The sequence below is a fragment of the Leptonychotes weddellii genome, chromosome 6 (genome assembly GCF_054177405.1).
Source record: "Leptonychotes weddellii isolate Sample4059 chromosome 6, ASM5417740v2, whole genome shotgun sequence".
Taxonomy (NCBI): domain Eukaryota; kingdom Metazoa; phylum Chordata; class Mammalia; order Carnivora; family Phocidae; genus Leptonychotes; species Leptonychotes weddellii.
This window is the reverse complement of record NC_138374.1, coordinates 106,721,890-106,738,420: the sequence shown is the minus strand read 5'-3', so window position 1 is coordinate 106,738,420 and position 16,531 is coordinate 106,721,890. Positions and strand designations below refer to the sequence as shown.

Genomic DNA, 16,531 nt, shown 5'->3' with positions numbered 1-16,531 from the left:
AAATATTATCTCTATCACAACTGTTTAGTACATGTGAGACAATGTGCTAAGTCTCTATGTCCACGATTTCATTTAAGCTGCACCATGACCATAGAGGACTCTGTCCCCATTTTACAGATGAGTTAATAGACTCAAAGAGCGGGCTCCCTGCTCGGCAGGGAGTCTGCTTCTCCCTCTGACCCTCCTCCCTCTCATGCTCTCTCTATCTCATTCTCTCTGTCTCAAATAAATAAATAAAATCTTTAAAAAAAAAAATAGACTCAAAGAGGTCAGTAACTTGCCTAAGGCCATTCAAGTAGTAACTAGCAATGGTAGAATTTGAACTCAGGTTGAACTCCAAACCTCCGCTCTTTACCCGATGCTAAATTGTGGAGGCACAAACTTTGTCTTTGTGCTGAGGCTATTAGAAGACCATGGAGTCTACAGTCATTTTTTTTTTTTTAAATGGGGAAGGAGGGACATTGCCTAAGAGTTGCAGCCATTGGACATATTTTCCTACTTCTTAGGTCCAAGGAGAATGGGGAAAGGGGTGTTGGCAGAAATGGTGCTCCCCCACCCCCCCCCAGACACTCAGTATCCTCCTGTAGTAGAGGCAGCTAGGGCAGAGAGTGCCCGAAGGGACAGAGATTCCCCTCAAACCACCCAACCACCCCCAAGAACATGTTTCTTTCGAGTATTCACTTCCCCACTAAGGGCACCGTCCCCCCAACACTCCTACCAGAAACATGACAGCCGGCCCAGACCCCTCTCACCGCTCTGTGGGCACATCACCTGGTATCGTACATAATTAGAACCCCAAATGTATCCCGAGTCCACCCCTTCTCTCCCTCACTATACCACCATGATCCAAGCCACCCATTTTTCCATGTATCAACTCCTACTCCCCCCCACCCCATTCTCCACAGAGCAGCTGGTGTGAGCTCAAAAACATCAATGGTGTAACTGCTCTGCTAAAAATCCTTCAGTGTCTTGCAGTCTCGCTTAGAAGACAATCCAGTATCTTTAGCAGAGTCTTATACGGTCTGTCCCCTGCCTGCCTTCCCCTGCCCACTCACCGCCCCACGTCATGCAGAGTTCACCCGGCTCCGGCCATACTGTCCCTTCTGTCCCATCAGGCTCTGTTCCTGCCCTGCCCCCACACTGACCTCCTGTATTTTACTCCTTCTGCCAAAATCCTCCCTCACACACACTCTGTGCTTGGCAGGCTCCTTCACAAACTTCTGATCACAGTTTCAATATGACTGACCTGCTATAGGGCCTTCCCAGGACTTTATCTAAGGATGACCATTCCCGTTTGTCCCTCTTACAAGCCTAGGTTTTATTCTTTCACGGTTTTCCCACACTTCGTCACTGCATACGTGGTACTTTACTTGCTCATTGCAGGCTCCCTGGAGCCTGCCGGTCCCAGGAGGACAGAACCATCATCTGTACGGAGCTGGCACCTGGCGCGTCATAGGTGCTGACTCAGGTGAATGCATATGGCAACTCCGGAACCCCGATACAAAGATAGGGCAAGATTCAATTTAGATTTTAATGAGTAACTATTTCTCCAGCACTGTACTAATGTGGGAGCTTGGGAGGAAACAATGCTTGTTCATCAAACAGTCTTTCATTTAGCCTGGAACAGGTAGGAGAGAGGTAGGAGTAAGCATGACTGGGGAGGTGGGAGAACCGATACAACACGTGGTAACAGAAGGGATGTCGGGCTGACTCTGTGGTTTGAATCAACATCAACATCAACAGGAAACGCCTCAGCTCAGATCCACCCCCCACAGGTGGATATTCGTGTATTAATGCATACATGTGTGTTAATGCCCTTAAATACATATGTACAAAGTGGACTTTGCACTACTAGAATCTCAACTCCTTGAGTGTATAACAAGTACAATGGGCAGGCAGTAGACCCGCAACACATTTGTTATAGTAATTTTAGATTTTTTTTTTTTTTTTTTGAGAGAGAGAGCGCTCACACGGTGCGGGGGCTTGGGGGGCAACACGGGGCTCAATCCCAGGACCCTGAGATCATGACCTGAGCCGAAGGCAGATGCTTAACCCATTTAGCCACCCAGGCACCCCTGTTGTGGTAATTTTAAAAAGCAAGTGGAGAGAATAGTCTTATTTTTGCCCATTATCCAGGTTTTGCTTCTAATCCTTCATTCTAGTTATTATGTGAAAGATGTGAGTGTTTTCGATTCTTTTTGCAATTTGTTCTCATCCTGTCTGAGACATTAGCTGATCAGACCCCTTCTCCCCTTCCTCAAAGCATCCCCCAAAGCTTCAACTCTGGAGGCGATGGGTCGAAAAGAAGAAGATGACTGTAGCTCCTGGAAGAAACAGACCACCAACATCCGGAAAACCTTCATCTTCATGGAAGTGCTGGGATCGTGAGTCCTGGGGCTGAGAGACGGGGCAGCGAGGCTGCGCACTGGGTGGGGGGTGCCTGGAAAGAGTTGTTCTGGGCCAGCAGCGGCTGACAAGCTGGGACTGAGGCTGCTGGGACATCATCTCAGCGGCTTGAAAGGACTAGGGAGGTAGGGTAGAGGAAGGTACCTTGGTTTCACAGGCTGGGGACCACAGGGAATACCAGCCCTTTCCCTAGGCTCTGCGTCCTGGCCCACCCCTAGGGGCCCTGCTTCTAGATCTGGGACAGCTTGTGGCTTCTTGCCTAGCGGCAGGAAAGAGGCGTTCTGGGGCACTTCAGGAGACTCAGTGACCCTAGAACTTCCCTGGGCCTCCTCCTCCAGCTTCTTCATTTCCCCCGGCAGTAAACATGTGGGCCAACCGCACTGTCTGCTGTAGACAGAGGAGAAGGGGCTTCTGGGCCCCAGAGAGCTGATGGGTACACACACCAGAGTCGGCTCCCCCACACCAGCATTCTCTCTGCCGTATATTTAAGTGCCGTGTTGGAGAAATAAAGTCACGCCGTAGTCCAGACTCCTACCAGCCTCTGGAGTCTGCGCCTGCCCCGTGACAGCGATTACACGGCTGCAAGAACAGAGACAGCCTGTCTGGAGCTGACGGTCCGCTCAGTCCTGCCGCTCAGGCCCCCAGCTCCGGAGCCTCGGGACCCCAGCTGGCCAGCTACTTCGTCTGGGCTAACTGGGCCCTGGGAAGTGAGGGGCAGTGAGGAGGCTGTCCATTCGAGCAAGCTTTCCCTTTAGCCAGCTTGGGCTAAGTGCAGCTCCCTCTGTCTTGGCTAGGAGGCAGTGACCTCGGGCAATGACAGTTGCCCACACTGTCGCTGTAGACTCAGAGGAGCCAGAGACGAGCCCCCCTGCCCCAGCTCTCCCTGCCCAGGCAAGTGTCAGGCTCTGAGCACCCAGGAGGATCTCGGTGCTGGGGCTGGTCATCGGAGCGCTGGCCCTCCATCAAGGACCTTTGCCAAGACGGGGGTGGCTAGAGAGGGGGTTTTTGGCAGGAGAGAGGGACGAGACTCATGCGTGAATCAGAAATGATTTGCTAAGAATCCCAAAAATCAAGAGGAGGAGGGAGGATGCCCGGGGTGACAGGCGCTTATTCACGGTCTGCTCAGATGTGTGCTGTGCGGCTGTCAGCAGCCAGACACATGCCGTTCTCGTGGAGCCCGGCCACAGAGGAGCTCAACCAAGAGGGACATCAGAGTCACCGGGGGAGCTTAGCCCTCTAACTTTCAACTGTGAGAATACCTAAATTTAAAAAATAAGTGAAATAATGGTACAGCGGACCACCAATATATCCACCACCTCAATTCAACAATTGTTAACATTTCACTATATTTGTTTTATATACATACATACATCACACACACACACACACACACACACACACACACACGCACTGATTTTCCCGGATAATTTGTAAATAGTTGCAAACATCATGACATGTCACCTTGGAGTGCTTCTGTCTGCATCTCCTAAAAATAAAGGCATTTTCTTCTATATGCACAATGGCATTGCCACACTCAAGAGAGTTAATTATAATTCCCTAGTAGCATTTTAGCCTAGGTCGTTGTTTTTTCTTTTTTTTCCTTTTCTTTTTCTTTTTTTTTTTTTTTTTTTAAATACAGATTCCTGGTCCCAGACCTACCGCCCTGGGATTTGGGGAGCTAGGACGGGGCAGCCAGGAATCTGTATTTTACATGCTTTCAGTGGCTCTCACCTACCCAGCCCCGCACTGATTTGGGGAACTGAGAGGACAAGACAGGGGGCAGGTCACAGCTATTGCAGCAGTTGGGGCTGAACAAAAGCTAAAGAGTAGGCACCCCTGTAGTGCCCAGGAGGGGGAGAGGCAGCCCCAGGCTGCAGACCCCGTGTAGTTACCACAGTGAGGGGCTGAGGGGAAGCGAGCAGTGGGCAGAGCAGACTCCTCTGAGTACGATGCACCAGAAGCTCAGGACCCCCAGCTCCTCTGGAACAACCCACCAGGGAGAGAAGGCTTTCGCTAAATCTGCCCAGAGTCACCGACACTTCCAGGGCCCTAAGGCAGGGAGACTGGGCAAAGCTAGTCCATAGCAGGGACTTTGTCACCCAGGTGCGTGTCCTTCTGCTTTCACTGTGCAGGAAGAGACTTTTCTCCTCGGACCTCCCTCACCTCCCCCAGCAACCAGTCTCCCAGCAAGAGGGGAGAGCTAGTCCAAGCAGGAAAGGCAGACCAAGTTCTATTGCAGCAAAACAACCCTGGCTCCCGAGGCTCTGCCTGTCTTGCCTTCTGACCCCAGCAACCTTAGCTGCTCGAAACTAGCTCTCTGCTCCCTTTGCTCCCCAGTCTGACCGACGGCACAATTAAGCCTTATAATCGCTCTCCCCTGCCCCGACACACACACACACACACACACACACCATACAAAGCAGCCTGAGGCAGAAGGGCAGTAACACCATTTCGAATTACCACAACACTGCACAACTCCAGGTGGTGCTGTTTACACATGCTGCACCCCCAGGAAGGCCTGTTTGATCTCATTCCACAGGAGGACCTGGGTGGGTGTCAGCTTTGAAACTAGGGGGCCACCCGTGTGTACAGGTGGAAGGGGGGACTCTGAAAATGGGTCCTAGAAGGTCACAGCCGGCAGGAATCTTAACAGCTGTGTGGTCCACCTCTCTCCTTTCACAATAAGGACAGTGGGATCTGAAGATGAGTAGAACGCACAGCTAATCCCAGGCCAAACTTCTCGCACATCCAGCCTTCCATCCAACCATCCATCATACATTTCTTGAGCATTTTCCATCTGTGATCAGGCAGAGGACAGGGTACTCCTGCACATTCATCTCCCCTTGTTCCTTGTCTCATAGTTCACAAATGGTGCTGGACCCCGGTTAGCCCCATCCCTACCTGCTGTCCTGCGCCTCCATGCTATTCCTTGGACTTCCCTCTCACCCCCACCTGAGATATCACTTCCAACTTTTCACTGGGCTAACTCCCATTCACCTCTTAAAACTGGGTTCAGGGAGCTCTGAAGTCCAAGGGCCAGGAATTACCTGCTTCTTAGCTACTCCAAGCAACTGCATTGTACACACTAAAAAAAAGTGCCCTTTTTTCCAGCTTGCTGTCTGCTGGGGGAAAAAGTGTTGTAATAATTATTGTACAAAGATGTACAGTGGTTCCAAGGTGAATGGCATCTGCTGGATCGTGGACCAGAGCAGAGACCCTGTCTTCAGTGTTCATTGTCTGCTTCTCTGTATGTGTCCATCTCACACACCAGACTCTAAGCTGGACTGATACTCATCGAGTGCCTAACACAGAGAGGTTCCATCAGCTGAACAAGCATTCATTGAATGCCTAATAACATTTTTCGAATCAAATGTTAATGGCTCATTTGTCTGTGTTCCTCACTTGTCTACAGGCCTCTTAAGAGCAGAAACACTTACCTTTTTATCTCCAGTGTCTGACTCAGTAGGTGCTCAATAAATCTTGATTGAAGGGTTGAGTGAAGGAATGAGTGACTGAATAGAGCAGGCTCTGAAGGCTCTGATTAATTCCGATCGAGTGCAGCTGGGGGAGACAGGAAGCTCAGACCCAGGAAACACCAAGTATTTTCTAACGCAGATTCTCAAAGTCCTTACACAAGCTTGACTGCTGTTGGGCCTCCATTCTAGAATCCCCAGATGGCAGGAGAGAGGATGACTCAGATGTTTCCTCCCTTACGCTCTATCACCTCTTGTCACTACGAGGTGTCCTCCCTAATGGTATTCAAATAGTAATAGTAATAACAATAATAGTGTCTGATACATGTAGTTTAACAGGTGTCAGCAATGCTTTTAAGCACTTTACATATGTGAATTCATTTAGTCTTCTAAACAACCCTATGGATCAGCTACTATTGATACTCCCACTTTTCAGATAAAGAAACTGGGTTTATAGAAGTTAAGTGACTTGTCACCCAAAAAGCTGAGGTCCTCACATGGGCTCCTGGGCTCCAGCATCCACTGCTAGCTAACTACAGCTCCAATAGCCTGGTCACCAGAGGTCCCTTTTAAAAACAAGAAGGCTATAATTTGTAATCCTACCCTGTGTTTCCATTGGCTTCCATCCTCTCTATCTTCAGAAAACCAGCCCAGAGCTGCTGGGTCCTGTCTTTCCTTCTCACAGGTCCTACTGAATGAGAGGGTGCTCAGCCCCCGTAGCCTCTGATAATAGGTTCAGGGTAATTATCACCATCGAAAACGGAGATTGGAGTTTTTTTCCATCACTGCCTGAGCCCTGTCCCCAGGGCCACCTCCAACTGCCAGCCTAGTGCAGCACACTACACCGTCCTGGAAGAAGCAAAGTGAATTGACTCTGCAGTGGCCCCTCTTTAATGGGTCGGCCAAATGGAAATTTCTCCATAACCAAAGCAGAGTCCCTGGGGGCCCTTCCCAAATTATAGAATCAGGAAATAGCACCGGCTGGTCTCTGAGTCTGTAGTAGAATCTTTTCCTTCTCGAAAGAAAGGACACAGGGCTGGTCAGATAGGCTCTGCCCTCGATACAGCTCCTCAGGTACCCACAGTAAAAAGGGAAACTAATTACCAGCCACCCTTTCCTTCATCTACCCCTTGGTTTTGCCTCCAACAATGTTCTCTAGCCAGCCAGTACTAATCGTTATCTCTTGGTGTCTTCTACTTAGAGGAGCTTTTTCAGAAGTTTTCCTGGTGAAGCAAAGGGTAACTGGGAAGCTCTTTGCCCTGAAGTGCATCAAGAAGTCACCTGCCTTCCGGGACAGCAGTCTGGAGAATGAGATTGCCGTGTTGAAAAAGTGAGTGGGTCTTAGGGTTGGCCAGGGACAACCGTGGGATTACATTTCCTTCACAAATTATGTTCGAGAAGGACTGAAGCTGGATTTCCATACCCAAAGGCTTTGCTTCCTTGGATTGCATTGATGGGTCCATTTGATCAGTCAGCTAAGTTTAGCCAGAGAGGTGTCTTGGCTGGTTTTGGGGGAGGGGAGGGGCCGGGAAAGGGGTGCAGCAAATTGATTAGCAAACCAACTGGTAGCAGACTCGGGCACGGGGACCAGAGAGTAATTAGCTCGAAGGCACAAAAATCAATTGAGGGCCAATACCAGGAAGAATCAGTAATTAAGGAAGCAGAATAAGATTTGGAAATTAGCCTGAATTGTACCAAAGCAAATATAGGTTCAGCACCCAACCATCATGATAGGAGGCCACACTAACAAACCATCAAATGGTAAAGCAGGACCCATATAATAAAGCCTTGTGGAACCCCCATGGTGTGCCAAACATGTGTTAGGGACACAAGAATAGGGCTGGCAAAATTCCTTACCCTCAGGAGCTCACATTTTCTGGGCAGACACAGAGGTGCCCATAACAAACTCTAATCCCACTGAACATGAGCCAGGGGTAGCAGCAGGCAAAGTCTGGAGAAGACAGAGATTCATTCTGCCTACCTGTGTGCTTTTATGAGTATGGGGTATTAGGTACATTTTCAAAGAAGAGGGACCTTGATGGATGAGCAGAATTTGATGGAGACAGGAGAGGCAATGCAGAAAGGGAATTCAGGTGGAGAGTAACATAAACTTTAACATAGAATTGTGAAAGTGCAAAGGATCTTAGGAAAAGTGAGTGTTGGGAGCCCCTAAGCTTAGAGTGAGGACCATCAAGGGGCAGGAGATGGAACCAAATGAGACCTGATTATGAAAGGTCTTGGATACCATGATAAAGAGCGCTGACTTTATTCTGTGGGCAAAGAAAAGTCATCAAAGGGTTTTAAGGAAAGGATCATATGATCAGATTTCTATTTTAGAGCCATCCCTCTTAAGGATGGTGGAAGATGGATTTGGTTAGAGGCTAGAGGATGGGAGACCAATTCTAAGCCTTCCTCAATAATCTCAGCAAGGGATGAGGATAGAAGCAAAGGTAATAGGATCATGTGGCAGCAGGAAGACTGGATTCAAGAGACAGAAGTGACGGGGTTCGGGTAGGCCGGTAAGAGTACAAAAGAGAAAAGTATTAAAAACGATGTGGAGGGGCGCCTGAGTGGCTCAGTTGGTTAAGCATCTGACTCTTGATTTTGGCGGGTCATGGTCTCATGGGTTGTGGGATCGAGCCCCATGTCGGGCTCTGTGCTCAGCATGGAGTCCACTTGAGCTTCTCTCTCCCTCTCCCTCTGCCCCTCCCACCCCTGCTCACTCACTCTTTTTCTCTCTCAAATAAATAAATAAGTATTTAAAAAAATGATGCTGAGATTGAGCAATTCAGTGGACATAATATCATTGCTTGGGAAAGAGAACCAAAAGGATGTGTAGGCTTGGAGAAAATAGAAAGACATTTGCTGGAACATATTGAATCTGTGTTTCCCCCAATCAGTACATGGAGGATGCTGGAGATACCAGTTTGGGCTCCAGAGAGATTAGAGCAGAGACAAACTGTGGATTCATTGAGAGCAAGGACTATGGTGGTCCTTCTTACCATTGCATTATATCATCAGTCCCTAACAGCATAGATGCTCAGTCAATATTTGTTCAGTAAATGAACCATTGATAAATTAATGTTAGCACTGTCAGTGAGTGAGTGTGGTTGAATCCATCAGGTAACCATTGTGACAGATCTATATTTTTAGAAATTAAACTTAAACATGATAGCTACTGTTTATGTGTTTACTATTCCCCAGGCACTGTACCAAGCATTTTACATGCATTATCTCTTTTAATCCTGATATAACCCTATGAGAGAGATGTCCTTTACAAACCAAAGAGTGGGATTTAGAAGATTTGAGAAAGCCAGCCAAAGTCAGCCACCTTCTGCTCACCTCGGCCCCTGAGTAATCCCAGGCAGAGGGAATCTAGAGCAAATTTTCCTGAACACAGTGCTATTGGCATATTAGACAAGACCATTCTTTATTGGGTTGGGGGGCTATTCAGTGTGCACTGTAGGATGTTTAACAGCCTTCCTGCCTCTACCCACTAGATGCCAGTAGCTCCTACCCCCTCCCCAGTCACAACAATAAAAATGTCTCTAGATATTGCCAAATGTCTCCCGAGGGACAAAAGAGCCCCTGGTTGAGAATTACTGATCCAAGACGTCCCACAGAACTGACCCCAGAAATCAGCATCTTCCTTGCTGCTCCTCAAATACTCTGGAATAATGATAATTTTGCAACAGTCCTTCCATGGTTACCCATGAGGAGGCTTAGCTAACCTGATTCTCTTCTGTTGCAGTCCACTTTCGTCAAGGATGTTTCTGAAGGAGATCTGGATACCCATTTTGTATAATGATCTCGTTTGGGGTGTTCACTTAGCCTTCTTCAGTTCTTTTAACTTTCTCTTTTGTTAAAGTCTAAAGAGATTTCTGGAGGAGTGACCAAATGTTGGTTCCCTGAAGGCAGGACGATCAATTATCCATTAAAAAATATGGATTGAATATCACCCTGGGATCTTTTCTCTAGGATTTCTTTGTGACTGCTTATTTATTAGGAAGGCTTCACAAGGATCCACTCTTCCTAAACATTGTCATCAAAAGTCCCTAACAGAAATCAAAGTCCAGTGGGCTGGGTGTCCGTTCTTTGTCTGAACCACCTAAACCACAGACCCCTCACCATGAGCCTTACTTTTCCCCAGGATCAAGCATGAAAACATCGTGACCCTAGAGGACATCTATGAGAGCACCACTCACTACTACCTGGTCATGCAGCTGTAAGTGGAAGGTGACCCGCTCCCTCCACAGATGCGTCGGGGACCCGGGAGGCCTAGAGGAGGCTGCTCGGTGATGAGGGGAGTGTGGTGATTCAAAAGATAAGATCAAAAATTAGCTAAAGAGGCTGTCAAATGGCAAGAGTTCTCTCAGGCTAAGTATGCTTCTGGTCATCAGCGTGTTCTGCATGGACTGGGGGGTAAATATAGGACTGATTAATGAGAGGGTCCTGCTAGTGCAGCCTCACCAGTCATTAAGATATTGTCTACAAGTCAGCAAATAGCTGGGACTCCAACCCATCCATCTTCCCTGCTGTCCCAGCCACTGCCCTCAGACTTTCTGGACCTTCCCACAACCCCACAGTTGAAGGGATAATGCCTGTCATGGCAGGGGACCTCCAGAACCCTTCTCTGGCACCATGGCTCGAGTCCATTTTGACCAGTCTGTGTCCATCAAACTGAATATTAAATGTCTTAATGCCGGGGCACCTGGGTGGCTCAGTCGGCTGAGCAGGCGACTCTTAATTTTGGCTCAGGTCATGATCTCAGAGTCCTGGGATCAGGGCTCCTCATCGGGCTCCATGCTCAGCAGGGAGTCTGTTTGAGGATTATCTCTCCCCCTCCCCCTGCTTGCTCATGCTCGCTCGCTCGCTCGCTCGCTCTCAAATAAATGAATCTTTAAAAAAGAAATAAAAATAAATGTCTTAATGCCACTCCAGGTAAAATTACTGTGGGGGCGCCTGGGTGGCTCAGTTGGTTAAGCGACTGCCTTCGGCTCAGGTCATGATCCTGGAGTCCCGGGATCGAGTCCCGCATCAGGCTCCCTGCTCAGCGGGGAGTCTGCTTCTCCCTCTGACCCTCCCCCCTCTCATGTGCTCTCTCTCTCATTCTCTCTCTCAAATAAATAAATAAAATCTTTAAAAAATAAAAATAAAAAAATAAAATAAATTAAAAAATAAATAAATAAAATTACTGTGGGATTAGAAACCACAGATACATAGATTTCAATTTGATATTTTAAAAAAAGACTTTCTCAAAAGAGATCCATCCGAAGTTAAAAACAAGCTGTGATCGTGTGTGCCCATCTGTGGGACAGAAATGGCACCTCACTAGAGAAGTCTCCACATCATTGTCACATATAAATAGGAGTTCTGCCGGAGAGTGAATGCTATAGGCGTTGGTCGGTGCTCCTGAGGGCTCAGCCTTGGACTCAGAGAAACTTCTATTTATAAAGTACACACACACACATACACACACCCCACTCTGCAATCTCTGTAGCTAGATGCAATGTTTCTGACTGACAGGCTGATTCCTCAGATACTTGGATGAGCTAACTCAGGCCTAAGCAGTCTATTAACTCCTAGGCTCACCCGAGGTGCAGTGTATAGAGGGAGCACGTGGTCAAGGGAGTGAGGTTGGGGCAGAGGGAGGCAGAACAGCACTAACAAAGGAGCAGGGACCATGTGGCACCTTAATGAGGCCAGTTCAACACGATGAGCACGCATTTAGACAGTGAAGGGGAGGCCGGGAAGCAGGCAGATTTAGATGTCACTGAAGAGTTGCAAAGCCGACGAGAGTGCCAGCCCTAGGAGTCAGGAATTCCTAGTTGTGCAGAAAGACTATCTTTCTCATGGGCCTCTAGCTCCTGTGGCAGAGCCCAGAGCTTTAGGACAGAAACAAAAGGAGTAGGGTGGTGTACATTTTGAGTAGAGAAATTCTCCTTCCTCATTACCGCATGGTCCTATCACATGTGCATGTTGGTATTCAGTGCCCTGGAACAGTGAGAAGAGGGCCAGGACTGTGACGGAATTGGAAGCCCTGGTTCATGGTTGATGTAGGCTGAAATGTTTACACCAGAGAGGGCCGCAGCTGAGCATTTCACTGCCTTCACATACTGGAAGTGATTCATGTGAAAGGATTCTTGCTCTGCATGGCCCCAGTGGGTGGACGTGGTGTCTGCTGGTAGAAACTGCCGGGAGTGGGTTCCATCATAATATAGAGAAATATTGAGAAGGTGGCGAGAGAGAAAGCAGTCTGTCTTAGGAGGTAGTGAGTGGTCTCCCTCTGAGGTGTTCCAGCATGGACTACAGAACTTCTTGGCAAAAGCAGTGTAGATGGCATTCAAGAGATAGGGGACAGACTGTATCTTAAAGCCCCTGAATCCTAAGATACCATACCACTGGAGTCTCCAAACATCGTTACAGCTCCACCCATGATTCCGGCTTCAGGTAGCCCAGCTTTCCACAATGAGGAAAGAAATCCTGACGCAGGCACAATTGGTCTCATTTGTACACCTTCTCTCTCCTGCCTTGCCCTGATTTCAGTTTCACCTCTCCTTTTCATCATTACTCTCTGGGTCCTAGGCCAGGAAAGCAGGCAGCTAAGAATGTGCCCACTAAGGGATTATTAGCTTCTTGCTTGACTCTAACCGGGAGCATTTCGCATTGTAAGGAAAGGTCCGGGGAGAGGGCAATGGTTGGCCCAAAGAAACGACTCCCTTGTGATATCATTCCAGCACCCAAAGGAGGTATTCTCAGACTGAAGTAGACCTCCCTGCCCAGGCCATGGACACCTGCCTGTTCCGCCACAGCTATGTCTTCATGGCTACAGAGCAAACACACTTATGTACCTTTGACCTGAAATAAGACCTGGACTCCTGTGCTTGCCCCTATGCCCACAGTGTTTCTGGCGGGGAGCTCTTTGACCGGATCCTGGAGCGGGGTGTCTACACAGAGAAGGATGCCAGCCTGGTGATCCAGCAGGTCTTGTCAGCAGTGAAATACCTCCACGAGAATGGCATCGTCCACAGAGACTTAAAGGTGCCAAAGTGGGAGCCCTCAGTGGGAAACAGAGAATGACCCTTTAGGAAGCTGCCTGGGTCATGGGCAGCCTAAGCCGTGTAAAATAAAGGGGGTTGGACGAATAGACTCCTAAGGTCCCTTCTGCCCTCATTCCTTAAACAAAACCTAAATGACTGAATAATCATCGCTAATTTTCATCTCAGCCCTTTCCTGAACTTTTCACTAGGCCTCACCCTATTAGGATACCAAGGTAATCCACATGTTTCTTTAACCTAGCCACAGTCAAAATCAAATGTAAGAAATACTAACTTGAGGGTCAACATTGCATCAGGCGTGTACTAGACTTGAGAGAGATCAGAGACAATTAACCATGGTTTGGTTTCCTCAAAAAACAAACGGTCTTAGGGTAGTTGGGGATATGGGGAGGGTGGGAGTAGTACCTTCATGGCTATAAAGCTGAGCAACATGAGGGCCATAAGCAAAATACAGGGTGCTCCAATATGCACTGGGGGGCAGCAGGCAGGAGGACGGAGGGAAGAACTGGGGGAGATGAGTCTGACCTTGAAGTCAGGAGCCCAGAGCGTAGCTTCCTAAGAAATTATATATCAGGGGAGGAAAAGAAATATGTATTTCAGATGATTATATCGTACACTGCATGATATTGCTCTTCTCCCATAGCCTGAAAACCTGCTGTACCTAACCCCTGAAGAGAATTCTAAGATCATGATCACAGACTTTGGTCTGTCCAAGATGGAACAAAGTGGAGTCATGTCCACTGCCTGTGGGACCCCAGGCTACGTGGGTGAGTCTGGGAGGAGGAGGAAGGTTGATCAGTTGGCTGTGTTCAACCTCATGGGTATTACTTAATGGAGAGGGGTGGTTATGGGGAGACAGGGTTCAACTTCAGTGGCAATACAAGTAGACCATTCACTATGAGGTTTAGGGTAGATCCATGTATCTCTGGAACTACCCCTCCTGCTCCCAAACCCTACATCTGTAGAGATAGCCTACCCCTGAGCCATTCCCACAGCCCCTGCCTATACTTGGCCCTCATTTTTGCAGACAGACTTCCTGCCTTTGTCTTTCTGGCTAGACGAGGGGCAGAAATAAGATCATAAAACCAGAGATGGTTAGATTGCCAAGGGGTTGACACTAGGCGCCTCTTTTCCTTTCTCCCACTTCCAGAGGAGACCTCAATGCCCCAGTTGGTGGTATCCTGGAGGCCTAGTGTTGAGTTTGAAGCTGAGGAATCCAAGCATGCCCCCCCAAATATATTCCCAAAGAAACACCCTAGGAAACTGGTAGAGGTGGGGCCTCCTGCCTAAACAGGAGGCTTTCAAGTCCCCCCAAAAAGTAAGAGCAGGCAAGTTACCAGGTGAAAGCATTCCTGAGATCCATGGAGAGAAAGCCAATACTCAGAGCATCCCCTCCTGCCCCTTCCCTCTTAGTCCCTCATCACCTGGTTGAGGATGGGACACGGGAAGGAGACCTCTAACTTAATAGAGGAAGTATCTGCTCTCACCCTCAAAGAGAGGTCAGTCAGTAGGTATTGAGTCCCGCCGAGTACAAAGCCCTGGTATCTGGGATAAATACAGAAGGTAACTCTCTACTGCTCCCAGTCAGAGGAAATACATGGCTCATTTTCTCATGGAGCTCTCGATCTGATCCAGCAGAAGGTACCTGAGGTGGATGGGACAGTTATCACTTGCCTCTAAGAGTTGCTCATTTAATGTGGAAGACTCTGTCTCTTCCCTCAGGTAGATCCCAGTCTAGTGGGAGAGAGACCACCCCTATTTCATGTATGTCCCCGTCTGAACAGAGACACACAGCCCTGCCCCTGGGATACCCTATCTGTATGGGGAAATGTAGACCTGCCTTCAGAGAGTATTCAGTCTGATGGGGGAGATGTAGCCCTGGAGATCCCCGGTCTGATGTAAGAGTCATAGGCCCTGTCATGGGGACCTTCCAGGCTGATGGAGGAAGATTCAGTCTGATGGGAGAGCCACAGTCCCTGCCCTAGGAAAGTTTTCATTCTTACAGAAACACTACCATCCCAGGGGCTTTCCTAGTCCTCTTCGCTAAGCCTCTTCCTGACCTTTGACCCTCACCCCCTCAGCCCTCTCTTCTGGTCCCCCCAGCCCTGACTCTACCTTTGGTTTGCTCCAGCTCCGGAAGTATTGGCCCAGAAACCCTACAGCAAGGCTGTGGATTGCTGGTCCATTGGCGTCATCACTTACATATTGTGAGTAGAAGCTGGCATTGGCTTAGTTCCTGGGAAATCTCAGAACCTGCTCATCCTTTTTCTCCCCTCCCCTATCTTAGCTCCTTGAGCAACATCCACCTTCAGAGCATGTGCATGTACACATGTGCACGTGCATACGCACACACACACACGCACACACACACTTACCATGCACACAGCTCCAGAGGATTCTGTCCTGGTCTCCACCAGATTATTAAAACAGAGCTCAGTGTGAACCCACTGTTCAACCATATGGTACTCTCTCTTCCTGCACCCCCACCCCCATTTACTCTCTATAACTGTTGAGTCCTACTCTGTGGAATGAGCAGTGAAGAAAGGAGAGGACAAGCCAGGCTTGGAAGCCAAGTGGGCACAATGTTCACATCTCAGATTTCTCTCCTGGCAAGTCCACCCGAGGCCAAATGATGGCCCGAATGAACCTGGTCACAGCTCCTGTCCACATATTCTTGGCCTCTCCTTTCCAAACGTACTCATCACTCCTTCCCCTCCAGCCCTCCTCACCTGTTGCAGACTCTGCTCTTAGGAAAATAACATATTTATCCCTTAGTAGGGACTCAGTTCTTTATTTACTAAGCTTATGTTGAATAACTACTCTCATTCATTCATGTACTCAACAAATATTTATTGACAGTCTATTCTGTGCTAATCACTGGTTTAGGTACTAAAAAATAAAGAACAAAATAGCCTAAAAAATTCCTTTCAAAACGTACATTCAAGCAGACATTCTGTCATCTCTCTTAAAGATATTTGTATGCATCCTCTAAGTGTCAGGGGTATAGGAGAGGCAGTGAGGGTTTGGAGGGAGTAACTTACAAAGGGGCCTTCCAGAGCTGCATGTTCCCAGCTTTGGCTCCTGCACAAACACTTAATGGGGCCTGCATCATTCCAGAATCGGGCAGATCCGTGTCCTGTTCCTACTGCTGGTTGGGGGCCCTATTTCCTGCTGTGTCTGCAGTGGAGGCTGGGCAGAGGGAGACTGGGGTTGTTTAGCAGCATAACTCCTTCCTGTTTCACTGCAGGTTGTGTGGGTATCCCCCTTTCTACGAAGAAACAGAGTCTAAACTTTTCGAGAAGATCAAGGAGGGCTACTATGAATTTGAGTCTCCATTCTGGGATGACATTTCTGAGTCAGGTAAGGCTAGCAGGTGCGAAGGACAAGATAACAGGCTCAAGGCTGCCAAGAGAAAAGAGCTTAACAACTGTCATAGTCCTGGCTCTTGAAAGTCCCCGGGGAATCTTACAGAACAGGCTGCCAAGGAAAGTGGGGAAATCTTCATCTGGCTCAAAGGTCAAATAAATTATCCGCATCTAAGGTTCATGCTTTTGTTTTCCTGGAGATGGAACCACGGCATGCCGGGGGGGGGGG

The 16,531-nt window shown here is 48.4% G+C and overlaps 1 protein-coding gene across 5 annotated transcripts in view; it reads left to right on the top strand.

Annotated features, from left to right (window-relative positions):
- The window catches only part of CAMK1G (calcium/calmodulin dependent protein kinase IG), a 29,363-nt gene that overhangs the window by 8,412 nt on the left and 4,420 nt on the right, over positions 1 to 16,531 (top strand). For 3 of the 5 annotated variants that reach the window (XM_081824882.1, XM_081824885.1, XM_081824881.1), the window contains exons 2-8: positions 2,264 to 2,384; positions 7,081 to 7,209; positions 10,030 to 10,104; positions 12,782 to 12,920; positions 13,581 to 13,704; positions 15,069 to 15,144; positions 16,185 to 16,297. In XM_081824882.1, the coding sequence (XP_081681008.1) occupies positions 2,293 to 2,384; positions 7,081 to 7,209; positions 10,030 to 10,104; positions 12,782 to 12,920; positions 13,581 to 13,704; positions 15,069 to 15,144; positions 16,185 to 16,297 (748 nt within the window). In that variant the 5' untranslated portion in view covers positions 2,264 to 2,292. Of the gene's footprint in view, positions 1 to 1,383; positions 1,469 to 2,263; positions 2,385 to 7,080; positions 7,210 to 10,029; positions 10,105 to 12,781; positions 12,921 to 13,580; positions 13,705 to 15,068; positions 15,145 to 16,184; positions 16,298 to 16,531 lie in introns of all 5 variants that reach the window. The other 2 variants (XM_081824883.1, XM_081824884.1) reach the window with 1 other exon arrangement.